The sequence below is a fragment of the Manis javanica genome, chromosome 2 (genome assembly GCF_040802235.1).
Source record: "Manis javanica isolate MJ-LG chromosome 2, MJ_LKY, whole genome shotgun sequence".
Taxonomy (NCBI): domain Eukaryota; kingdom Metazoa; phylum Chordata; class Mammalia; order Pholidota; family Manidae; genus Manis; species Manis javanica.
The window spans coordinates 35,547,211-35,574,339 of record NC_133157.1 but is presented as its reverse complement, the minus strand read 5'-3'; the positions used below and the strand labels follow the sequence as shown (position 1 = coordinate 35,574,339).

The following is a 27,129-nucleotide window of genomic DNA, read 5'->3' as shown; positions in this document are numbered from 1 at the left end:
TGGAAATTCTATCCTCAGTGGGATTGCAGAGAGCTGAGCACAGTGAAAGCTGCTTTCTCACAGCAGAGGGAGAACACAATTCACATGTAGGAGAGGCAAGTGGTGACAGGGGTGTGTTTGCCTCATCAGGATGTGAGTTGTTAAAGCTCTCCAACAAGGAGATTCAGAGAAAAACACCTGGCTCTTAACACCAAAAGGGGAGTCAAGAAAGAGAAAAGTTTAATCTTACATCTCTGTTTTCTAGGAAGGTCCTGGAGAGTGGTCCACATTGGAGGCAGAGACATTAATGAAAGATGATGAGATCTGTGGAACTAAAAACCCAACTCCCCATAAAATTCTGCTTGATACAAGATTTGAGTTGCCTTTTGGTGAGTCTGTTTGATTAGATTTTTAAAAACCATTAATACATTTTACCATATTATTTAAAATTGTTTGCTAGTTGTTTCATTTTTGTCCTGTTGGCCATCTCTGAGGGCATTCTATCTTCTTTCACTCAATTCCCTGTAACATCTAGCTCAGTTTAGGACTCTAAACTGGTGTTCGTTAAGAATCCACACTAAAAGCATTCCCTTCAAGTCAATTAGTTTTCTATGATTATTTATTATAATGACTTAGAAATATCTGCTTGTTAGAGAATATCAATGATTTATTCTTTTGATAATATTTTAACATTTATTGTCTTGAAGTGAATATATACCCTGTGATTAGTTAATTTAAACATTAAAGTAACACTAATAAATAGAATAATAATTTAAAAGTATTCTAAAAATATCACGAAGTACATTATCATGGTAAAAATTATATAAAGTATGGAAATGTATGTGGATAAGAAGTTAAAAGTTTCTCTTCCCACTTGAAACTTCTTCGCATGACTCAGAGATAAACCACTGTTAACTTTCTTGTGCCTTGGTTTAGACATAAGATTTCCTTTTGAGAAACTTATTTTGGTAAAGTTTAGATCATACTCTCTGTACTGTATAGAGTGAGATTATGTATGAGTTACTGAAGCATATTGTACACCATTCCATGTTATACTTTAAGGTCTATCTTGCTGATATGAACAGCTGCCTATGCCATAAATTAAGCAATCCTTTGTTTGTTAACATGTAGATTATTTACATTTTTTGATATTACATACTGCTGCAACAAACATCTTTGTATATCTGTGCCCATTATGAGTCTAGAATAAATTCCTTATAGTAGAATTTAAGGAATGGGTCATAGTATCAACAAGTTACTGCTCAAAAAGATTATACCAATTATATTCTTACCGATTGTATCTGAGATAACCTTTTCTGCACATCTTTGTTGACATTTTGTATTTTCCAATTTTTAGGTCCTTTCTGTCAAATTGGTTTAAATGGATCTTGTTTAATTTATTAGTTCAATTTGAATTTTGACTGTTCACATTATTGATATTTATGTGTAATTGTTGCTGCTGCTATTTTATTATTTTAATCTGCATATTTTACCTTATGGTTATTTAAGCTAAAATGGTGTGATTATCCGATAAGCTCAGAAAAAACCCAGAACAACTATTACTTCAGAAAAATAGAAAGGAAGACCTTTTGTGTGTCTGTAAGCCAAATTGCAGATGAGAGAAAAAGCAATTGGAGTTCTTGCTTATGCCTGAGTTGCTTGAATTCTTAGTGCTGTGTTTCTGGGTACACTTGTCTGGAATGGAGTTTCTGTCTTATCAAATTGGAGGGGGAAAGATAGGAGTGTGTCTTGATTCAGAAGACCACAGAAATTGGCTATTGTTAAAGTTTGAGTAGATTTTCTTAAATAAATATTTGATTTGCTGTTTGCTTTCCATTTCCAGAGACTTTAAATGACATTTTTTTTGCACATATAGTTTTTCTAGGGAGTGAGTCTGTGGAACTTAAATCGTCATGCTCGAAGTCTGACAGTCCATCCATCATTGCGTTTTAAAAAAACATTCATCCTTCATTGCATTTTAAACATTCCTCTTTCAACTCTGCATGACTTATATTGTGTCACAGACAGCAGTGTACATTGCTGTCTAGATTTTCAGTTTCATAAGGGCCCTTCTATAGTTTATTTTGGTATCTGTAGTGTTTACTTGGCACGTCATAGGTGCCTAACGTTTTTTTTTATTTTTTTAATTTTTAATTTTATTTTTTTACTTATTGAAGTATTTTAATAATTTTTTTTTGAGAGGGCATCTCTCATATTTATTGATCAAATGGTTAACAACAATAAAATTCTGTATAGAGGAGTCAATGCTCAATGCACAATCATTAATCCACCCCAAGCCTAATTCTTGTCAATCTCCAATCTTCTGAAGCATAACGAACAAGTTATTACATGGTGAACAAATTCTTACCTAGTGAATAAGTTCTTACATCGTGAACAGTACAAGGGCAGTCATCACAGAAACTTTCAGTTTTGATCACGCATTATGAACTATAAACAATCAGGTCAAATATGAATATTCGTTTGATTTTTATACTTGATTTATATGTGGATCCCACATTTCTCCCTTTATTATTATTACTTTAATTTTTAATAAAATGCTGAAGTGGTAGGTAGATGCAAGATAAAGGTAGAAAACATAGTTTAATGTTGTAAGAGAGCAAATGTAGATGATCAAGTGTGTGCCTGTAGACTATGTGTTAATCCAAGATAGACAAGGGCATTAAAACATCCACGGATGCAGAAGATTTCTCTCAAAACAGGGGGGCTGAGGTTCTAAGCCTCACCACTGTTGATCCCCAATTTCTCACCTGACGGCCCCCCTGCGACTGTGCCTGTCTTAGGTTGTTCCTCCCTTGAGGAATCTTACCCATCTCTGGCTAACCAGTCATCTTCCGGGGCCATACAGGGAGATGTAAAGTTGGTGAGAGAGAAGCCATATTGCTTGAAAAGGTTAGCTTTTTACTTCTTTGCAGATTTATGCCCTGTGGCTTCTATGCCCAGCATTTGTCTTGAGGTATCTTTATCACTTGGAGGAATTATGATACTCGGTAAATTCGGTATGAGGCACGAATTCTATTTAAGGGTTGTAATTAGGAAGGAAGAAGAAAAGCTATAGAGGTAGCAGATGGAAGAAAACATGGGAGGATTGATTATTTCTTTGACATATCTTCTTGTAGAGTAACTTAAGCATGTATAGGTTTTAAACTACTAACTAAATTGCGCACACATATTAACATAATAGGAATACAGTTACATAAACAAAGCAGATCTATAATTACCAGCCATCTCCAGTGAAGCCAAGAAAACCACTTAGGCACCCTAGGCATTTGTGAAAATTTGTCTATGATATGATGGATATTGTCCAACTCTACTTGAACAGTCTGAGAGAAATCAGACAAATTAAAGCAACCCATTCCTGGGAACTGTTCACATCCCATATGTTCTTTTAACAGTAGATAGTCTGTAGTTGTAAGATTTTGGAGCGCTACAACTTGCACTTCTTCTAATTCTTGGTTGAGTTCCAACATTTTAGATGCAGTCAAATTTGTTGTTTTATTGAAAGCACAGGCCAGCTTAGATATCTCCTTCTTCATTCCAATGGCAAGTCCAGGAACTAGTGGGATGGATGCAGCTACAACTGCAGCATCACCTGGATCTTTGCTGAGGTTTTTTGATGATCATCTTCTGGTATGACTCTTCCAGAGAGTGCGGATGTTGGAAGTTCTTCTTCATATCGTATCTTAGTTCATTTTCTGGGTAGCCAAATTAGGCTTTGATCCTCTGTGTAAACACAAACAGACCCTTTCCCCACACTTTGATATGCCCTTTATACCATTGTGTAGAACTCATTGGAGGTCACCACACAGGAACTGCTTTTTTATTTTTTTTTTTAATTAAGAGAAAGGAATATTATCAGAAAAGTGTACCTCAATAGCCGATCATCTGACACCCTTTAAGTGATCAAAATTAAGGATATTTAAAGCATGCATTAATCGTTGATTTACAGTTAGTTTTATCCTATCAAGGAGTAATCACCCTTTTATTTCTTTCTGTTTTCTTTTTTTTATATTTAATCTACACTTACATGAAGAATATTATGTTTACTGGGCTCTCCCCTATATCAGGTCCCCCGTATAAACCACTTTACAGTCACTGTCCATCAGCATAGCAAAACATTGTAGAATCACTACTCGTCTTCTCTGTGTTGTTCAGCCCTCCTCTTTCTCCCTCCCCCCCAATGCATGCTAATCATAATACCCCCTTTTTTCTTTCCCCCCTTATCCCTCCCTACCCACCCATCCTCCCCAGGCCCTTTCCCTTTGGTACCTGTTAGTCCATTTTTGGGTTCTGTAATTCCGCTGCTGTTTTGTTCCTTCAGTTATTCCTTTGTTCTTATACTCCACAGATGAGTGAAATCATTTAGTATTTCTCTTTCTCCACTTTCACTATTTCTCCACTTTCATTATTTCACTGAGCATAATACCCTCCAGCTCCATCCATGTTGCTGCAAATGATAGGATTTGCCCTCTTCTTATGGCTGAGTAGTATTCCATTGTGTATATGTACCACATCTTCTTTATCCATTCATCTACCAATGGACGTTTAGGTTGCTTCCAATTCTTGGCTATTGTAAATAGTACTGCAATAAACATAGGGGTGCATCTGTCTTTCTCAAACTTGATTGCTGCGTTCTTAGGGTAAATTCCTAGGAGTGGAATTCCTAGGTCAAATGGTAGGTCTGTTTTTAGCATTTTGATGAACCTCCATACTGCTTTCCACAATGGTTGAACTAATTTACATTCCCACCAGCGGCGTAGGAGGGTTCCCCTTTGTCCACAGCCTCGCCAACATTTGTTGTTGTTTGTCTTTTGGAGGGCAGCCATCCTTACTGGTGTGAGGTGATACCTCATTGTAGTTTTAATTTGCATTTCTCTGATAATTAGCGATGTGGAGCATCTTTTCATGTGTCTGTTGGCCATCTGTATTTCTTTTTTTGAAAACTGTTCAGTTCCTCTGCCCATTTTTTAATTGGGTTATTTGTTTTTTGTTTGTTGAGGCGTGTGAGCTCTTTATATATTCTGGACGTCAAGCCTTTTTCAAATCTGTCATTTTCGAATATATTCTCCCATACTGTAGGGTTCCTTTTTGTTCTATTGATGGTGTCTTTCACTGTACAGAAGCTTTTCAGCTTAATGTAGTCCCACTTGCTCATTTTTGCTGTTGTTTTCCTTACCCGGGGAGATATGTTCAAGAAGAGGTCACTCGTGTTTATGTCTAAAAGGTTTTTCCCTATGTTTTTTTCTAAGAGTTTTATGGTTTCATGACTTACATTCAGGTCTTTGATCCATTTTGAACTTACTTTTGTGTATGGGGTTAGACAATGGTCCAGTTTCATTCTCCTACATGTAGCTGTCCAGTTTTGCCAGCACCATCTGTTGAAGAGACTGTCATTTTGCCATTGTATGTCCATGGCTCCTTTATCAAGTATTAATTGACCATATATGTTTGGGTTAATTTCTGGAGTCTGTAATCTGTTCCACTGGTCTGTGGCTCTGTTCTTGTGTCAATACCAAATTTTCTTGATTACTATGGCTTTGTAGTAGAGCTTGAAGTTGGGGAGTGAGATCCCCCCTACTTTATTCTTCTTTTTCAGGATTGCTTTGGCTATTCGGGGTCTTTGGTGTTTCCATATGAATTTTTGAATTATTTGTTCTAGTTCATTAAAGAATGTTGCTGGTAATTTGATAGGGATTGCATCAAATCTGTATATTGCTTTGGGCAGGATGGCCATTTTGATGATATTAATTCTTCCTAGCCATGAGCATGGGATGAGTTTTCATTTATTAGTGTCCCCTGTAATTTCTCTTAAGAGTGACTTGTAGTTTTCAGAGTATAAGTCTTTCACTTCTTTGGTTAGGTTTATTCCTAGGTATTTTATTCTTTTTGATGCAATGGTGAATGGAATTGATTTCCTGATTTGTCTTTCTATTGATTCGTTGTTAGTGTATAGGAAAGCTACAGATTTCTGTGTGTTAGTTTTGTATCCTGCAACTTTGCTGTATTCCGATATCAGTTCTAGTAGTTTTGGGGTGGAGTCTTTAGGGTTTTTTATGTACAATATCATGTCATCTGCAAATAGTGACAGTTTAACTTCTTCTTTACCAATCTGGATTCCTTGTATTTCTTTGTTTTGTCTGATTGCCGTGGCTAGGACCTCCAGTACTATGCTAAATAACAGTGGGGAGAGTGGGCATCCCTGTCTAGTTCCCGATGTCAGAGGAAATGCTTTCAGCTTCTTGCTGTTCAGTATAATGTTGACTGTAGGTTTATCATATATGGCCTTTATTATGTTGAGGTACTTGCCCTCTATTCCCATTTTGCTGAGAGTTTTTATCATGGATGGATATTGAATTTTGTCAAATGCTTTTTCAGCATCTATGGAGATGATCATGTGGTTTTTGTCTTTCTTTTTGTTGATGTGGTGGGTGGTGTTGATGGATTTTCGAATGTTGTACCATCCTTGCATCCCTGGGATGAATCCCACTTGGTCATGGTGTATGATCCTTTTGATATACTGCTGAATTCTGTTTGCTAATATTTTATTGGGTATTTTTGCATCTACATTCATCAGGGATATTGGTCTGTAATTTTCTTTTTTGGTGGGGTCTTTACCTGGTTTTGGTATTAGGCTGATGTTGGCTTCATAGAATGAGTTTGGGAGTATTCCCTCTTCTTCTATTTTTTGGAAAACTTTAAGGAGAATGGATGTTAAGTCTTCTCTCTGTGTCTGATAAAATTCCAAGGTAAATCCGTCTGGCCCCGGGGTTTTGTTCTTGGGTAGTTTTTTGATTACCATTTCAATTTCTTTGCTTGTAATTGGTTTGTTTAACTTTTGTGTTTCTTCCTTGGTCAGTCTTGGGAGGTTGTATTTTTCTAGGATGTTGTCCATTTCTTCTAGGTTTTCCAGCTTGTTGGCATATAGGTTTTCATAGTAGTCTTTAATAATTCTTTGTATTTCTGTGGAGTCTGTCGTGATTTTTCCATTCCCATTTCTGATTCTGTTGATTCTCTTTTTCTCTTAATAAGTTTGGCTAGAGGCTTATCTATTTTGTTTATTTTTTCAAAGAACCAGCTCTTGGTTTCGTTGATTTCTGCTATTGTTTTATTCTTCTCAATTTTGTTTATTTCTTCTGTGATCTTTATTATGTCCTCCTTCTGCTGACCTTAGGCCTCATTTGTTCTTTTTCCAGTTTTGATAATTGTGATTTTAGACTATTCATTTGGGATTTTTCTTCCTTCTTCAAGTGTGCCTGGATCGCTATATACTTTCCTCTTAAGACTGCTTTTGCTGCGTCCCACAGAAGTTGGGGCTTTGTGTTGTTGTTGTCATTTGTTTCTATATACTCCTTGGTCTCTATTTTGATTTGTTCGTTGATCCATTGTTTATTTAGAAGCATGTTGTTAAGCCTCCATGTGTCTGTGAGCCTTTTTGTTTTCTTTGTAGAATTTATTTCTACTTTTATACCTTTGTGGTCTGAAAAATTGGTTGGTAGAATTTCAATCTTTTGGAATTTACTGAGGCTCTTTTTGTTGGCTAGTATGTGGTTTATTCTGGAGAATGTTCCATGTGCACTTGAGAAGAATGTATATCCTGTTGCTTTTGGATGTAGAGTTCTATAGATGTATATTAGGTCCATCTGTTGTAGTGTGTTATTCAGTGCCTCTGTGTCCTTATTTTCTGACTGGTGGATCTCTCCTTTGGGGTGATTGGTGTGTTGAAGTCTCCTAAAATGAATACTTTGTATTGTATTTCCCCCTTTAATTCTATTAGATACAGTGTCCTTCGTTCAAGACCCTTCTGTTTCATTGCATTAAATATATCATGCCATTCTCTTCTGGCCTGTAGAGTTTCTGTTGAGAAGTCTGATCATAGCCTGATGAGTTTTCTTTTATAGGTGACCTTTTTCTCTCCAGCTGCCTTTAAAACTCTTTCCTTGTCCTTGATCCTTGCCATTGTAATTATTATGTGTCTTGGTGTTGTCCTCCTTGGATCCTTTCTGTTGGGGGTTCTGTGTATTTCCGTGGTCTGTTTGATTATTTCCTCCCCCAATTTGGGGAAGTTTTCAGCAGTTAGTTCTTCAAAGACATTTTCTATCCCTTTTCCTCTCTCTTCTTCTTCTGGTACCCCTATAATACGAATAATGTTCCTTTTGGATTGGTCACAGAGTTCTCTTAGTATTGTTTTGTTCCTGGAGATCCTTTTGTGTCTCTCTATGTCAGCTTCTCTACGTTCCTGTTCTCTGGTTTCTATTCCTTCAGTGGCGTCTTGCATCTTATCCATTCTGCTTATAAATCCTTCCAGGGTTTGTTTCACTTCTGTAATCTCCTTCCTGGCATCTGTGATCTCTCTCTGGACTTCATCCCATTGCTCTTGCATTTTTCTCTGCATCTCAGCATGTTCATGAGTTTTATTTTGAATTCTTTTTCAGGAAGACTGGTTAGGTCTGTCTCCTTCTCAGATGTTGACTCTCTGATCTTTGTCTGCCTGTAGTTTTGCCTTTTCATGGTGATAGAGATAGTTTGCAGAGCTGGTACGAGTGACAGCTGGAAGAGCTTTCCTTCTTGTTGGTTTGTGGCCTTCCTTTCCTGGGAGAATAATGACCTCTAGTGGCTTGTGTTTGGCAGCTGTGCAGAGACAGGGCTTCTGCTTCCTGCCCGGCTGCTATGGAGTTTATCTCCGCTGTTGCTGTGGGCGTGGCCTGGCTCAGGCCGCTGCTCCAAAATGGTGGAGCCCCATTGGAAGGGGAGCAGCCATGAGGCCCCGTAAGGGGCCTCCGTGCTCCCTGCTGCCCAGGGGTTTAGAGTGCCCAGAGATCCCCAGATTCCCTGCCTCTGGACTAAGTGTCGTGCTCTGCCCCTTTAAGACTTCCAAAGAGCACTCTCCATACCAAAACAACAACAGCAACAATAAAAAAAGTAAATAAATAATTAAAAAGAAAAAGAAAAATGCGCAATTTTCTTTGTCCTCAGGCACCCACTCACCGGTCTTGCTGCTCTTTTTCCCTAGTATTGGGATCCCTGTCCCTTTAAGACTTCCAAAAAGCACTCACCAAGAAAAAGAAAAGAAATGGCCACTCCCGTTTCTTTGTTCTCCAGCATCGGCCTCAGGCACCCACTCACTGGTCCTGCCACCCTGTTTCCCTAGTATCCAGGACCCCATGCATGCACTGTGTTTGCACTCTGGTCTGGATGGCTGGGGCTGGGTGTTCAGCAGTCCTGGGCTCCTTCTTCCTCCCTGCTGACTCCTCTCCTCCTGCCGGGAGCTGGGGGGAGGGGCGCTCGGGTCCCGCCGGGGCCGGGGCTTGTATCTTGCCCCCTTCATGAGGTGCTGGGTTCTCGCAGGTGTGGATGTGGTCTGGATGTTGTCCTGTGTCCTCTGGTCTCTATTTTAGGAAGAGTTGTCCATGTTATATTTTCATAGATAAATGTGGTTTTGGGAGGAGATTTCTGCTGCTCTACTCATGCTGCCATCTTGGCTCCCTAGGGTAGAGTTTTAAAGGAAGAATTTTAGCTTATAACATGCCTTATTTTAGCAAAGGAATTTTTTTTTGGATAATTCAGAAACCTGTGAAATATTCTATTCAATTTCATACCATCTTTTAAAAATAGTGACTTGTAACATTTTTATTATGTTGAAAGTTCAGAAAATACAGGTATGCAGAAGGATGTAAAATTTTTTTTTACAATCTCACCAACTAGAAATGTTTTTACATGTTGATGTTTCTTTTAATTTTTTCATGTGCATATATGGTTTGTCCTATAAAATGGCAGTATATATTACATTTTAACCTGTTTTATTCACTGATTTCAATTATAATGTTATTCCTTTATAATATTTTCAATGGTTATTTATATTTTATTGTATGAATCCACAATAATAATAAAAATAACATTTGTTGACCAATTGTTGTGTGCCTGTGGGTCTATGAATAAGCATTTACATATGTATGTGATTTAATTCAATCTTTGAGGTAGACCCAATTATTATTTCCATTTTAGAGGTGAGGAAACTGAGGCAAAGTGTATTTACATACTTGCCCAAAGTCACATAACTGGTAAGTGGTAAAGCCAGGATTTAAACCTGGATGGTTTGGCTCCAGAGCCTAGGCTTTTAATTTAAGTTGTAATACATTTAACCACTCCTCTTGCTGGATATTTTGATCTTTTAGAGTTTGTAGTATTGTAAATAGTATTTCAATAAACATACTTGTATATCTGTAGTTTTTCTTAAAAACTATTTTGAGGGTTGAGGCAGTAATAACATGCCCAATGGCTTAAAAAGTTTTCCAGTCAATAGACAGTGACTGTAATGGGGTATGTGGTGGGGACTTGATAATAGGGGGAATATAGCAACCACAATGTTGCTCATGTGAAACCTGTGCATAAGATTGTATATCAATGATACCTTAATTTTAAAAAAAAGTTACCAGTCAAAATATCACCCTCACAAATCAGTTCTCTTCCTTGTAGGCTACCACTATTAAAACTTCCTTGTGTATCTTTCCAGAGTCAGTCTTTGACTCAATAAGAGTATATATAAACCCCCACCTCTTTTTAAAACACAAATAATAGCATATTCTAATACACTGGCTGCCCCTTACAGTTTTCCACCTAACAGTGTATCTTAGTCAATCATTCCGCACCAGAACATATAGATCTGGAGCACAGCAGCTCTTCCTCCCCTTTTCCTTATTTTTAACAAATGCAGAGTATATCATTTTATGATTAGTTAAGTGCTATACAATTTAGGTAGTAGATTACTTGAAGGTTTTAATATAAGACTTTGAAATATTGCCAACAATTGCTAAAGAGTGGTTTGAGGGGAAGGAGGTGAAATTTCAGACAGGAGGGACAAAGGAGAAAGGGCTGTGTTTGATCAGTCATGTGGACTACTAGAAAGGGTATTTATTTGAATGTCTCCAAAGTTGATCTGATTCATATATTGCCTCAGTGTTTCTCTTCTGTGCCAGACATATGGATGGATGTGATGTTTTAGAAATGGTTTTTGTTTTTTTTTTATGTTGTTATAGTAAATCTTAAATATATAGAAGTGATGATTTTTTCTTTACTTTTTAAAAATTGTCTAAAATACACATAGCATAAAATGAACTATCTTAACCATTTTTAAATTTATAGTTCACTGGTATTAATGCCTTCATAATGTTGCAGAACCATCATCATCATCATTCATATCCATAGCTCTTTTCACCTTGTGAAACTGAAGCTCTCTATCCATTGAAAAATAACTCCCTACTCTTCTTTTCCCTAGCCATTAGCAACCACCATTCCATTTTCTGTCTCCATGATTTTGATAATTCTAAGTACCTCATATGAGTGGAATCATATAGCATTTATCTTTTTGTGACTGGCTTATTTCACTTAGCATAATGTCCTCAAGTTCATCCATGTTATAGCATATGTCAGAACTTGCTTCCTTTTTAAGGGTGAATAATATTCCATCACATGTACAGTTGACCCTTGCACAACTCAGAGGTTATGGGTGCCAGTCCCTGCACAGTCAAAAATCCACATATAACTTTTGACTCCCTTACCAATAACATAAAACTAAGTTGATTAACACATATTATCTATGTTAATACATATACTGTATTCTTAAAATAAAGTAAGCTAAATAAATGCAAATGTTTCTTCATATTGTTGCAAATCCCAAAAATCTTCTCTAGTATATTTATTGGAAAAATAAAAAGCCGTGTGTAAGTGGACCCAGGGAGTTTAAAACTGTGTTGTTCAAGGGTCAACTGTATATCACCCTGTTTTGCTTATCCATTCATTTATTGATGGACACTTTGGTTGCTTCCACATTTAAACTATTGTGAATAATGTGCTATGAACAGGGGTGTGCAAATCTCTTTGAGATTCTGCTTACAACTCTTCAAGATATATATACAGAAGTGGAATTACTGGATCATGTAGTAATTCTATATTTAATTTTCTGAAGAATCAGTATATTTTTCATAGTGGCTGTATCATTTTATATTCCCACCAACAATGTACAAGGTTTCCAGATTTTCAAATCTTTGCCAATGCTTGTTAATTTCTGTTTTTTGATATTAGCCATCCTAATGATTGTGAAGTGATATCTCATTGTAGTTTCGGTTTATATTTCCCTAGTGATCAGTGATGTTGAGCATCTTTTTATGTACTTAATGGTCACTTTTATATCTTCATTGGAGAAATGTCTGTCAAGTCCTTTCCCAGTTTTTGAATTGGGTTTTTGTTTTATTGTTGAGAATTTGGAGTTCTCTGCATATTCTGGCATTAATCCCTTATCAGAAATTTGATTTGTAAATATTTTCTCCCATACTGTGTTTACCTTTTTATTCTGTTGATGTTGTCTTTTTATTTTTTGATGTTGTCTTTTGATGCAGAAAACTTTTTCATTTTCATGAAGTCTAATTTGTCTATTTTTTCTGTTGTTGCCTGTGTCTTAGGTGTCCTATCCAGGAAATCATTGTCAAATCCAATGTTGTGCAGCTTGTTTTCCGCTTTCTTCTAAGGATTTTATAGTTTTAGGTCTTTTACATTTAGGTTTTGATCCCTTTTGAGGTGACTTTTTTTTTTGTATAGTGTTAGGAAAGGGTAAAACTTCATTCTTTTGCAGGTGGATGTCCAGTTTTCCCAGCACCATTGGTTGAAAAGACTCTTTTATCCATTTAATGGTCTTGGTACCCTTGTCAAAAAAACATTTGACCATATATGTAAGGGTGTATTTCTGGGTTCACTATTCTAGTCATTGGTCTTCATGTCTGTCTTTATTTTAGTACCACATTGTTTTTTATTACTGTGACTTTAGTAGTAAGTTTTGAAATTAGGAAGTATGAGTCCTCCAGTTTCATTCTTCCTTTTCAAAGTTGTTGCACCTATTTGGGGTCTGTTCAGATTCCATATGAATTTTAGGATGGGGTTTTCTATTTCTGCGAAAATATCATTGGGATTTTGGTAGCTATTGCATTGAATCTAAGATCATTTTTCAGTAATATTGATTTCTTAACCATATTAAGTCCTCTGATCCAATGAGAATAATAGCATATCATTTTGGTTTTTCTGAAGATTCAAGTTAATATTCATGGCAGGAACCAAGCCAGCCAGTGAAGTTAGTCCATCACTACCACCCTTCTAAGTTTGATCTTATGATTGAATAAAGTATTATTGACCCATGTTTAAATTATTAGCCAGGTGATATGGTTTATTCTTTTTCATTGTAGATATCCCCGAGGAGGAAGCCAGATATTGGACCTACAAATTGGAGCAAATCAATGCCTTGAGAGCTGACAATGAGGTACGAACTGTCTTATTTGCAGTATAGAGAGATGGAAAAAATCTCTTTATAGGATACTTCATAGTTCGCTAAGGGAGGGACCCAGGAGCATGTTGAAGAATGAAAGAATTTAAACTTCATTAAAGAAAAAAGGCAGCTGAAAGATTGACTGATACTTCATGAGAAGGATCTATTTCCCTCTTCTCCTATTCTTCCTTTTGTCCCCCAGAAGTGGCTGAATTGGCAATAGTCTGGCTCTAGACTTTTGAGGAGGGAGCTTATACCAAGGAAACTGTCATTTTGTTACAGATGAGCAGAAGGCATTTTTTCTACTCATTCCCAGATTCTTGGATATATTCCTTATTCATATGCTCTTTTTAGGAGTGTTTAGACATTACATTGCTTGGTTCTGCTGTCCTAGCTTATCTCTGGAGATGAGTCTGGTGCACAGAAAAGAACAAACCAACTCAATCTGGGCCATCAGTAATGTAGAATGTTTTTGTGATTGCTGATGGAGGGAAAAGATAAGTGTTTATACTTCTGGACATGTTGGGCTATTAGAATATTGGTCTGATTATAAGAGATAATTTGGAGTGCCAGGGGATATTTTAGAGGAAATTTCTGGCAAGCAACTTCATGAAAGAGTCAGGGTTGGATGGGCTGGGAAGTTGTAGGCATAGAGTTTGGACTCATTGACATATTGGTAGCATTTGAAGTCATAGGAAAAGAAGAGCTCACTTAGGTAGAGTATGTAGAAGTATTGAAGAAGAACGGGGACAAAACCTTGGGAAACATCAAAGATAGAATATGGAGAAACAAGGGACTGAGGAAGAATTGCCTGAAAAAGTGAGTAAGAGAACCAGAAAAATGCTTATGGAACAACGAAAAAAGAGTTTTAAGGTAGAAATTCTCAATAGTGTCATCATTACTATGAGCAAAGATGGTGAGTAATGAAATGGAACCGTTGGATTTGGCAGTTAATGACCTCTATCCATAATTAGTGCACGAAGTCAAAATGAAGTGGTTTGATGAGTGTACTCGTTTTCTAGAGCTGCTGTGACAAATTGCCACAAGTTGCATGGCTACAACAACAGAAATTTATTCTCTCTCTGTTATGGAGGCTGGAATTCTGAAATGAAGGTTTTGACAGGGTCATGTGCTTCTGGAGGCTCTGAGGAAGAAACTGTTTCATGCCTCTCTCCTCTCAATGTGATTCCCAGCAGTCCTTGCTGTTCGTTGGCTTGTAGATACATCATTCAAGTCTGCCTCTGTTTTCACATGCCTCCCTGTGTGTGTCTGTCTGTCTTCACAATATCTTTGTGTCCAAATTTACATTTGGCTTGTGAGGACACCAGTCTTTGAATAACTTGATTACATCTACAGAGAGACCACATTTACAAATAAGGTCACACTGATAGGTACCAGGGATTAGAACTCGAACATCTTTTATAGGAACATAATTCAACCCACAGTGAGTTAAATCAAAGATGAAGAAATGGAATTTGGGGCAAGTGCAGACTACTCTTTTTGGGGGTTTCCCTTACCTTATCTGAATGCTTAATAGGCTTTCTGTTACTAAACTACATAAACTCTTCTCATACCCAAGCCAACACCCCAAATTTTCTTTTTTGTTGAAAGCTCCAGTCTTTCTTCTCCCCTTGTTAAGTGCCAATATCCACTTAACCCTTGTATCCACTTTATCCTTCATGTTTTTGTTTTCGTACAGCCTGTCTGTGGAGTGGTATACCACCTTCTAAACTTCCGCCTTCTTTGTTTTCTTAGTAAAGAAACACATTGTACTTTGGATTTTACAGGCTTTAAGTGTGTTACTAGGTAGAGTCAGGTGATGAAAGTAAAATAATAAAAAACCACTTGTTTTTTATACAAATATTGAAGAATTTTAAAAAGTTCTGATTATGGTTCTTGGTCTGTGGTTCTCAACTCTCTGAGATTATTGCCATTTGTTTATATTGTAGGATTCACTAAGTTTACTTCTTTCATCCCTTCTTACACCACCCTGTTTTTTTTTTAACTTTTTGAAATAGAGTTCACATACCATACAGTTCACATATTTAAAGTGTACAATTTAGTGACTTTTAGTATATACACAGAGTTGTACATCCATCACCACAATTTTAGAATGCTTTCATTACCCCATAAAGAAATCTTGTGTCCTTACCAATCATACTCCAGTCCCCTCATTTTCCTCAGTCCTAGGCAACCACTAATCTGCTTTCTGTCTCTATACATTGGCTTATTCTGGACATTTCCTGTAAATGGAATTATCCAATATGTGGCCCTTTCTGATTGTCTTTTTCTCACTTAGCATAATCTTTTCAAAATTTCTTCTGTGTATAGCATGTATCAGTACTTCATTCTTTTTTTTCTATCCTACTTCAGCTCCACTTTTTTTTTGGTATCATTAATCTACAATTACATGAGGAACATTATGTTTACTAGACTCTCCCCCACATACCCCATTACAGTCACTGTCTATCAGCGTAGTAAGATGCTGTAGAATCACTACTTGTCTTCTCTGTGTTGCACAGCCCTCCCCATGCCTCCCCCCACACATTATACATGCTAATCGTAGTGCCCCCTTTCTTTTTCCCCCTGCTTATCCCTCCCTTTCCACCCATCCTCCCCAGTCCCTTTCCCTTTGATAACTGTTAGTCTATACTTGGGTTCTGTGATTCTGCTGCTATTTGGTTCCTTCAGTTTTTTCTTTGTTCTTATACTCCACATATGACTGAAATCATTTGGTACTTGTCTTTCTCCACCTAGCTTATTTCACTGAGCATAATACCCTCTAGCTCCATCCATGTTGTTGCAAATGGTAGGATTTGTTTTCTTCTTATGGCTGAATAATATTCCATTGTGTATATGTACCACATCTTCTTTATCCATTCATCTGCTGATGGACACTTAGATGGCTTCCATTTCCTTGGCTATTGTAAATAGTGCTGCAATAAACATAAGGGTGCATCTGTCTTTTTCAAACTGGGCTGCTGCATTCTTAGGGTAAATTCCTAGAAGTGAAATTCCTGGGTCAAATGGCACTTCTATTTTTAGCCTTTTAAGGAACCTCTATACTGCTTTCCACAATGGTTGAACTAGTTTACATTCCCACCAGCAGTGTAGGAGGGTTCCCCTTTCTCCACAACCTCGCCAACATTTGTTGTTTGTCTTTTGGATGATTGTGATCCTTACTGGTGTGAGGTGATATCTCATTGTGGTTTTAATTTGCATGTCTCTAATGACTGGCGATGTGGAACATCTTTTCATATGTCTGTTGGCGATCTGAATTTCTTCTTTGGAGAACTGTCTGTTCAGTTCGTCTGCCCATTTTTTAATTGGATTATTTGCTTTTTGTTTGTTGGGGTGCGTGAGCTCTTTATATATTTTGGATGTCAATCCTTTATTGGATATGTCATTCATGAATGTATTCTCCCATACTGTAGGATGTCTTTTTGTTCTATTGATGGTGTCCTTTGCTGTACAGAAGCTTTTCAGCTTGATATAGTCCCACTTGTTCATTTTTGCTTTTGTTTCCCTTGCCCGGGGAGATATGTTCATGAAGAAGTTGCTCATGTTTATGTCCAAGAGATTTTTGCCTGTGTTTTTTTCTAAGAGTTCTATGGTCTCATGACTTACATTCAGGTCTTTGATCCATTTTGAATTTACTTTTGTGTATGGGGTTAGACAATGATCTAATTACATTCTCTTACATGTAGCTGTCCAGTTTTGCCAACACCAGCTGTTGAAGAGGCTGTCATTTCCCCATTGTATATCCATGGCTCCTTTATTGTATATTAATTAACCATATGTGTTTTGGTTAATATCTGGACTCTCTATTCTGTTCCACTGGTCTGTGGTTCTATTCTTGTGCCAGTACCAAATTGTCTAGATTACTGTGGCTTTGTAGTTGTGCTTGAAGTTGGGAAGTGAGGTGCCCCCTGCTTTATTCTTCCTTCTCAGGATTGCTTTGGCTATTCAGGGCATTTTGTGGTTCCATATGAATTTTAAAACTATTTGTTCCAGTTTGTTGAAGAATGTTGTTGGTATTTTGATAGGCATTGCATTGAATCTGTAGATTGCTTTAGGCAGGATGGCCATTTTGGCAATATTAATGCTTCTTAGCCAAGATCATGGGATGAGTTTCCATTTTTTAGTGTCCTCTTTGATTTCTCTTAAGAGTGCCTTGTAGTTTTCAGGGTATAGGTCTTTCACTTCCTTGGTTAGGTTTATTCCTAGATATTTTATTATTCTTTTTGATGCAATTGTGAATGGAATTGTTTTCCTGATTTCTCTTTCTGTTAGTTCATCGTTACTTTATAGGAAAGCAACAGATTTCTGTGTATTAATTTTGTATCCTGCAACTTCGCTGAATTCAGATATTAGTTCTAATAGTTTTGGAGTGAATTCTTTAGGTTTTTTTATGTATCATCATGTCATCTACAAATAGTGACAGTTTGAGTTCTTCTTTACCAATCTAGGTGCCTTTTATTTCTTTGTGTTGTCTGATTGCTGTGGCTAGGACTTCCAGTACTATGTTGACTAAAGGTGGGGAGAGTGGGGATCCTTGTCTTATTCCCAATCTCAGAGGAAAAGCTTTCAGCTTCTCACTCTGAAGTATGATGTTGGCTGTGGGTTTGTCATATATGGCTTTTATTATGTTGATGTACTTGCCCTCTACACCCATTTTGTTGAGAGTTTTTATCATGAGTGGATGTTGAATTTTGTCAACTGCTTTTTCAGCATCTATGGAGATGATCATGTGGTTTTTGTCCTTCTTTTTGTTGATGTGATGGATAATGTTGATGGATTTTCGAATGTTGTACCATCCTTGCATCCCTGGGATGAATCCCATTTGGTCATGGTGTATGATCCTCTTGATGTATTTTTGGGTTCAGTTTGCTATTATTTTGTTGAGTATTTTTGCATCTGTGTTCATAAGGGATATGGTCTGTATTTTATTTTTTTGTGGTGTATTTGCCTGGTTTTGGTATTAGAGTCCTTTTCCTTTAAATTGAAAGTTCTGTGTAGTAGTTTTGAAGGTTAGATTGAGATTGAAATTGAAGTTCTTTTGTTTTTTTATTTGTTTTGGTAGGTGCATGGTGTCTTATCTTTTAATGATGTTAAAATTCAACAGTGGATTCAACTTGTATCAGCCATATTTCATCCATTATAAAGTATTCCCACCAGCCTTTCACCTAATGGTTTTAGCAGTAAATAATAAAGTTATGTTATTAGAGCTTGCAGAATTATGATTTTCTAACTATACCACCCTTTCAACATTTATTTGCTGTGATTTGTCTATAAAAAAGAACTTCCTCTTAGAGTTTTCTGGTTTGCTTATAATAAAGTCTGCACAAGAAAAAGATTGTTTATCAGTTTCCAAAATAATGAGCCATTGCTTTAACAATTTCTCAAGGCTATAAGAGCTTTGTTTTTTTTTAAGGGTGGATCATTATGAATTTATAGATTTTGATATATTTGGTGTGTTTCAATCCATTGCAGTCATTATTATTGTGGTAGTGAAATCATCTTATCTTTGGTTTGTGGAAGCCTGAAGTTGGTTTCTGTGTCCTTTTTTCTTCTTTCTATTTTTATCATGAAAAAATTTTAAGCAGACATAAAATTAGAGGAAACAGGATGATGAAACCTTGTATACTTATCTCCAAAGATTCAATGATTAACAAGATTTTGTCATACTTAGTGCAAAATCATTTTAGAAACACTCTTTGTAGAGTCTTTTATTATTCTTTGGTGTTTAATAGGTCCCATACATAGCAGTCTCTTCGGTCCAGAAGCACTGAGTCAAGAGTAACCTGGGGATATACCACTTTACAGAGTTGGATTGTACTATATATATATATATATATATTTTTTTTTTGTATCGTTAGTCTACAATTACATGAAGAACATTATGTTTACTAGGCTCCCCCCTTCACCAAGTCCCCCCCACATACCCCTTCACAGTCACTCTTCATCAGCATAGTAAGATGCTGTAAAATCACTACTTATCTTCTCTGCATTGTACAGCCCTCCCCATGCCCCCCACACACTATACATGCTAATCGTAATGCCCCCTTTCTTTTTCCCCACTCTTGTCCCTCCCTTCCCACCCATCCTCCCCAGTCCCTTTCCCTTTTGTAACTATTAGTTCATTCTTGGGTTCTGTGATTCTGCTGCTGTTTTGTTCCTTCATTTCCTTCGTTCTTATACTCCACATATGAGTGAAATCATTTGGTACTTGTCTTTCTCTGCCTGGCTTATTTCACTGAGCATAATACCCTCTAGCTCCATCCATGTTGTTACAAATTGTACCATATATTTTTAAAAATTTTTTATTAAGGTATTATTGATATACACTCTTATCTTATGCAGGTTTCACATGAAAAAAAACAATCTGGTTACTACATTTACCCATATTATCAAGTCTTCACCCATACCCCAATGCAGTCACTGTCCATCTGTGTAGTAAGATGCCACAGATTCACTATTTGCCTTCTCTGTGCTACACTGTTTTCCCTGTGATCCCCCACACCATATATAGTTCCCTTCATCTATTAATGGACATTTCCGTTGCTTCCATATCTTGGATATTTGTAAATATGCTGTTTTTTTATTAACTAAAAAATAAAACAAAAACTTATAGTTTTTTCAAATTTCTTTAAGTTTTTACCTCATGCCTTTTTTCTGTTCAAGATCCCACCCAGAACACTGTATTACATCCAGTTGTCACATCTCCTTAGTCTTGGCTGTGACATTTTGTCAGACTTCCCTTGTTTTTGGTGTTCACTTATTTTAAAAAATTCATTGTGTAAGACATCCAGTGTAATTTTTAATAGAGTGGAAGTGGGAACCTTGTCTTTTTCCTAACTATAAGGGGAATGCTTCGTAAGTCTTAAAGTATGATGTTTGTAGTAGGTTTTGATAGATACTTTATCAGATTAAAGGAATTTTATTTTCTAGAAATTTGTCATGAAAAAGTATGGGATTTTGTCCAGGCTTTTCTGCATCTATTAGATCACATAGTTTTTCTCCTTTAATCTACTTATTACGATGAATTATATGAATATTTTTTCAGATACTGAACTATCCTTACATTTAAAGCCCACTTAGTCATGGTATATGGACATTCATATATCAACATCTATACATATGTGCGCACACACACACACATATATATATGTATATATTTGCATATAAATGTAATGTTTATGATGGATTTGGCTTGGTAAGCTGTTTAGGATTTTTGCATCTATGTTCATAAATGAAGCCTGTAATTTCCTTTCCTTGTGTTATTTTTGTGCTGTCTTTCATAGATAGAGATTTTTCCTTAGCTGTCTTAATATTATTAGCTAGGCTCTAGTGGGTCTTCAGCTTTCTTCTTTGGGCTGGAAGAGATTCATTAAATACCTTCTAAAAATACCTACTCTCATCCCATGCTTGAAGTTTTAGGATTTCCTCACTGTTATGCCTATGTATTGCCTTAAAAAAGTCATTGATTATAATGGTTATTATTTATTTTAATTGATTATTTTTTAAGTGAAATATAGTTGATATTCAGTATTATATTGGCTTCAGTTTTACAGCATAGTGATTCAATATTATATACATTATGAAATGTTCCCCATGGTAAGGGTGGTTACCCCTGTTACTATACTAAGATATAATGGTTATTATTTATAACCAAGGCCCTTTGTCATTTTGGAGTGCATTACTTAACCTTCAAGAACTTCTGAATATTTTTATGATTGGCAGTTTTATTCATATTATCATGTTGGTTAAATTATGCTTGATTTCTGATTATTCCCGATTGTAAGTAGTAACAGCAGTATATATCTGATATTTCTATCATAGTTTTATTGTTTGTAAAGTACTTTACACATAAAAGTGTATTTATGTACAAAAAGTGTTTTGTATTTTGGATCTAACCACTTGAAGTGCCCTTTACAATTACACTCCTTTGTGAGCTACCATCAAATTTTGTCTGGATTATTGCAATAATTTATCTAATTTCCTTCTTGTTCCCTACAGTTCACCTTACACAACAGCCAGAGTGATTTTTAAGGTGTGGTCACGTCATATTCCTTGTATTTAAAACTCTGTTGACTTGCCAGTACACTAGCATAAAATCCAAGCTCATTATCATGATTTACCAACTTTATTCCCTTAGTGCCTACAAAAAGGCCTTGTACATAATATGTTCTCAAGAAATATCTGTTGAATGAATGACTCACTCATTGACAGTATTAGAGAAGTTCTGTGTTGCCCAGCATCTCACAGCTTATTACTAAATGACAGAGTTAGGAAGAGAATGCCAGATCTCATATTTGCAAGTTGCTGGACCAAGTTATGTCTTTGCAATCCTCCAGTAGACTCTCAACCAAAACTATGCTGTTATCCAGATTGTGTAGCTACATTAACTTGTTTATGCTTTTCTCTTTTTTTTAACCTTTCCTAACTGTGCCCATCCTTAAGACTTTCACCTAATTCTCCCTTTTTTAGAGTTTTTTTTTTTTTATGACTTCAGTATTCTGCACTTATTTTCTGGTGGTGAGGATGGTGGGTTGGTTTGGAAAGGCTAGAATATAAATGGGAAAGGGGGACTGTAGTAGGTACCAGATGTTGCATTATATACTTAAATAAGTAATTTAACATACTTCCCACATGACCTTGTGAGGGAAGAAGCACTATTACTTTTTTTTACAGATGAGAAAATTCAGGTCTTTCACCCAATGGAGGAATCTATACATTATCCTTAGAAAAAATCAGAGGACTGAGTTTTCTGAGTCCTTGAAGGCTCCTCTAAGGCTAAAGCATGTACAGCACCTGGCAGAGCTGGTGCATACCCAGGTGCTTTTGGTCAGAACAGCCTCGGCTGTCCTATTTTAGCCTGTTGTGTTGGGCCAGTACCCTATCTGATAGTTTGGCCTGTATGTCAGGGTCATACAGGGAACTTAGAGGCAGGATGATGTGTTTCTGTTAAATAAAGATTTGACTCTAGTCAGCTGCTATGCCTTCTATATAATTTTTTTCCTCTACTTGGGCCTCTTATTATATATATATATTTTTTTCTCCTTTCTGCCTCTAGTATTCTATTCAAGAAGAAAGCCAGAGGAAGCCGTTGCCCACTGCTGCCACCCAGTGTTGTAAGTAAGAAACTCGTCTCTGAATCTGTTACAGCTTTTTGTCAGTTCTGTAAAGTGACTTATTTGGAATTGGGAAGGGTGCAGATTTGGTTTGTATAAACAGAAGGTATTCCAGAAGTACACCTCATTAGCTTTAAGAAGAGGTCTTTTGCAGTGTAGCATAGAGAAGACAAGTAGTGACTCTGGCATCTTACTGCACTGATGGACAATGACTTCAATGGGGTGGGGGGACTTGATAATATATAGGTGAATGTAGTAACCACAATGTTTTTCATGTGAAACCTTCATAAGAGTGTATATCAATGACACTTTAATAAAAAAAGAAAGAAGAGGTCTTTTGAGTTTGTATAGACAGGACAGTGGTGCTCATCTTTTCTCTCCTCCTGCAGCTTTTATCCCTGGAGAAATGATTTTTCCCATTCTATCCCTATTTACCTGTTATTTTTTTTTAACCTTCAGTTTAAATGTCACCACTTATGGGAAATCTTCCTGTTATTTCCTCTGTCATCCAAGTTTAGCTTAGGTGTCTCTTCTGTTTCTATAGTATCCTGTGGAAAAATTATATCCACATATAGTTTTTCATACATTATAATCTGTATTTCTTTGACAAGAACACAGTTTTTAAAGGTATAGACATTCTTCCATTTTGTATTCCTAGCAGCTGGCTCAACACCTGATATGTATTATAGTAAGCCTCAATAAAGTTTGATAACTGACTGAGAGAATTTGTCATTTCTCCTGAGATTAATTTACCCAAATAGATTCCTTGAAATGAACCATGCATTATTGGTATATTGCTACCTTCTTAGTTTGTCTCAAAATAGCTTGAGGAAGAACACTAAAGGACTGATTTGGAGTCTATTCTCTTTCACTTTTTCAATCTATTGGAGGGTGAGTATGTGTGTGTATGCTGTGCTTTTCTGTTGCTATAGGTTTTGGAGTTAAACACCTAACTTTAATGAATTGTAAGTAGAAAGTGGTGGTGATGGTGGTAGTAGTTATTGTGGTAATATTAGTAATAATAAGAACCATAACAACTAACGCATTTTGATGTCTTAGAGGATGCCAGATGCAGCTCTAAGAGCTAAAATGTACTAAATTAATCTTCACCACAACTCTTAAGACAGAATTTTTTGTTAGTTTTTTTAAAATTAAGGTATTATTGACATACACTCTACTGAACGTTTCACATGAAAAACAATGTGGTTATTACATTCACGCATATTATTGAGTCCTCTCCCATACTCCATTGCAGTGACTGTCCATCAATGTGGGAAGATGCCACAGAGTCCCTATTTGCCTTCTCTGTGCTACACTGTCTTCCCCATGATCTCCCCCACACTGTGTGTGCCAATCGTAATACCCCTCAATCCCCTTCTCCTTCCCTCCCCACCCACCTTCCCTCACCCCTCCCCTTTGGTAACCGCTAGTCCCTCTGAAGTCTGTGAGGCTGCTGCTGATTTGTTCCTGCAGTTTTGCTTTGTTGTTATACTCCACAAATGAGGAAATCATTTGGCACTTGTCTTTCTCCATCTGGCTTATTTCACTGAGCATAATGTCCTCCAGCTCTATCTATGTTGTTGCAATTGGTAGGATTTGTTTGTTTCTTATGGCTGAATAGTATTCCATTGTGTTTATGTACCATATCTTTATCCATTCATTTACTGATGGACATAAAGACATAGATTTTATGGTTGTCCCCATTTTTCAGGTGAGAAAACTGAAGCTTAAAGAGACTGAGTAATTTGCCACAAATCATTTAGGTAGTAAGTGGTGAAGTAAATATTCAAACACAGACAACCTGACTGTATAACCCATGTTACACTACTTCCTTCATAATGTTTCTGAAAAGGAAAACCTCCTTTCATGGTTTGTAAATCCTTTGGTTGCCTTCTATTCTAAAGGCTACTTTCATGATAACAGTAAGACCAGTGGCAGAAGTCAAAATGTTTTCTTATTTAAAGAAAACCTGGTATTTTTCATGTATTTATTACATGAAATTATTATTTCTTTATTAATTATAATCATTTTAATTAATATTTTTATTTATTGTTATGCCATTTAGAACTTAGTATTTATTAAACATTTAGGTTCATAAGATCAGAAGAATCCAAATTGAAGATCAGATTGTGAATTAAAATCTATAGGTCCTTCCTGAAACTCATAGTAATGAGTTAATTTTGACCTTTTAATTCTTTAAACTAGGACTGCTAATGAGTAGTGAAATGTAACGATTGAAATTTCACTTCCCATTTCTTCCTGGGCCCATTTGATGAAAAGTAGTCGAAGTGATTAAAGAGCAAATGCCAAGAGGGCAGGAGGAAATAAAAAGCCATAAATAATCAACAAGTTTATGTTCGTACATTTTTCATTATCTTTACTGACTAATTTTTCTCTGAATACTCTGTTCCTGTCTTTTGAGTACTCACTCCCTCGTGTACTTTTTTTTAAGTTTATTTTTATTTTGGTATCATTAATCTACAATTACATGAGCAACATTATGGTTACTAGACTCCCCCCATCATCAAGTCCCCCCCACATACCCCATTAGAGTCATTGTCCATCAGCGTAGTAAGATGCTATAGAATCACTACTTGTCTTGTCTGTGTTGTACAGCCCTCCTCGTGCCCCCCCCTACATTATGTCTGCTAATTGTAATGCCCCATTTTCCGCCTTGTCCCTCCCGTCACACCCATCCTCCCCAGACCCTTTCCCTTTGGTAACTGTTAGGCCATTCTTGGGTTCTGTGAGTCTATTGCTGTTTTGTTCCTTCAGTTTTTTTCTTTGTTCTTATACTCCATATATGAGTGAAATCATTTGGTACTTGTCTTTCTCCACCTGGCTTATTTCACTGAACATAATACCCTCTAGCTCCATCCATGTTGTTGCAAATGGTAGGATTTCTTCTTATGGCTGAATGATATTCCATTGTGTATATGTACTGCATCTTCTTTATCCATTCATCTGCTGATGGACACTTAGGTGGCTTCCATTTCTTGGCTATTATAAATAGTGCTGCGATAAACATAGGGGTGCAACTGTCTTTTTGAAACTGGGCTGCTGCTTTCTTTTTTTTTTTTTTATGAGAGGGCATCTCTCATATTTATTGATCAAATGGTTGTTAACAACAATAAAATTCTCTATAGGGGGGTCAATGCTCAATGCACAATCATTAATCCATCTCAAGCCTAATTCTCATCAGTCTCCAATCTTCTGAAGCATAATGAACAAGTTCTTACATGGTGAACGAATTGTTACATAGTGAATAAATTCTTCCATGGTGAACAGTACAAGGGCAGTCATCACAGAAACTTTCGGTGTTGATCATGCATTATGAACTATAAACAATCAGGTCAAATATGAATATTCGTTTGATTTTTATACTTGATTTATATGTGGATCCCAGATTTCTCCCTTTATTATTATTATTATTTTTATTTTTAATAAAATGGTGAAGTGGTAAGTAGATGCAAGATAAAGGTAGAAAACATAGTTTAGTGCTGTAAGAGGGCAAATGTAGATGATCAGGTGTGTGCCTATGGACTAAGTATTAATCCAAGCTAGACAAGGGCAGCAAAACATCCACGGATGCAGAAGATTTCTCTCAAAACAGGGGGGGTGAGGTTCTGAGCCTCACCTCTGTTGATCCCCAATTTCTCACCTGATGGCCCCCCTGCGACTGTGCCTGTCTTAGGTTGTTTCTCCCTTGAGGAATCTTACCCGTCTCTGGCTAACCAGTCATCTTCCGGGGCCATACAGGGAAATGTAAAGTTGGTAAGTGAGAGAGAAGCCATATTGTTTGAAAAGGTTAGCTTTTTACTTCTTTGCAGATTTATGCCCTGTGGCTTCTATGCCCAGCACTTGTCTCGAGGTATCTTTACCACCTGGAGGAATTATGATACTCGGTAAATTCGATATGGGGCACGAATTCTAATTAAGGGTTGTAATTAGGAAGGAAGAAGAAAAGCTATAGAGGTAGCATATGGAAGAAAACATGGGAGGATTGATTATTTCTTTGACATATCTTCTTGTAGAGTACCTTAAGCATGTATAGGTTTTAAAATACTAACTAACTTGCGCTCACATATTAACATAATAGGAATACGGTGACATAAACAAAGCAAATCTGTATTTACCATCCATCTCCAGTGAAGCCAAGAAAACCATTTAGGCACCCTAGGCATTTGTGAAAATTTGTCTATGATATGATGGATATTGTCCAACTCTACTTGAACAGTCTGAGAGAAATCAGACAAATTAAAGCAACCCATTTCTGGGATCTGTTCACATCCCATATGTTCTTTTAACCGCAGATAGTCTATAGTCATAAGATTTTGGAGTGCTACAACTTGCACCCCTCCCAACTCCTGGTTGAGTTCCAACAGTACAGATCCGGTCAAATGCGTTGTCTCACTGTATGTACATGCCAGCCTAGACATCTGCCTCCTCATTCCAATGGCAAGTCCAGAAAACGGTGGGGTGGATGCAGCCACAACTGCAGCATCGTCCGGATCCCTGTGGAGGCTTTTTGATGATTATCCCCCGGCACGAGTCCTCCGGAGAGTTCTCCTCATATCGTATCTTAGTTCATTTTCTGGGTATCCAAGCTAGGCCTTGATCTTCTGCATAGAAACAAACAGACCCTCTGCCCACACTTTGACATGCCCTCTATACCACTGTGTAGAACTC

The 27,129-nt window shown here is 36.8% G+C and overlaps 1 protein-coding gene across 5 annotated transcripts in view; it reads left to right on the top strand.

Annotated features, from left to right (window-relative positions):
• Nucleotides 1-27,129, top strand: part of UNC13B (unc-13 homolog B) — a 245,389-nt gene that overhangs the window by 53,244 nt on the left and 165,016 nt on the right. For all 5 annotated transcript variants that reach the window (XM_037009876.2, XM_073227839.1, XM_073227824.1 and 2 more), the window contains exons 5-7: nucleotides 245-368; nucleotides 13,227-13,300; nucleotides 22,383-22,440. In XM_037009876.2, coding sequence (XP_036865771.2) covers nucleotides 245-368; nucleotides 13,227-13,300; nucleotides 22,383-22,440 — 256 coding nt within the window. The remainder of the gene's footprint in view (nucleotides 1-244; nucleotides 369-13,226; nucleotides 13,301-22,382; nucleotides 22,441-27,129) is intronic.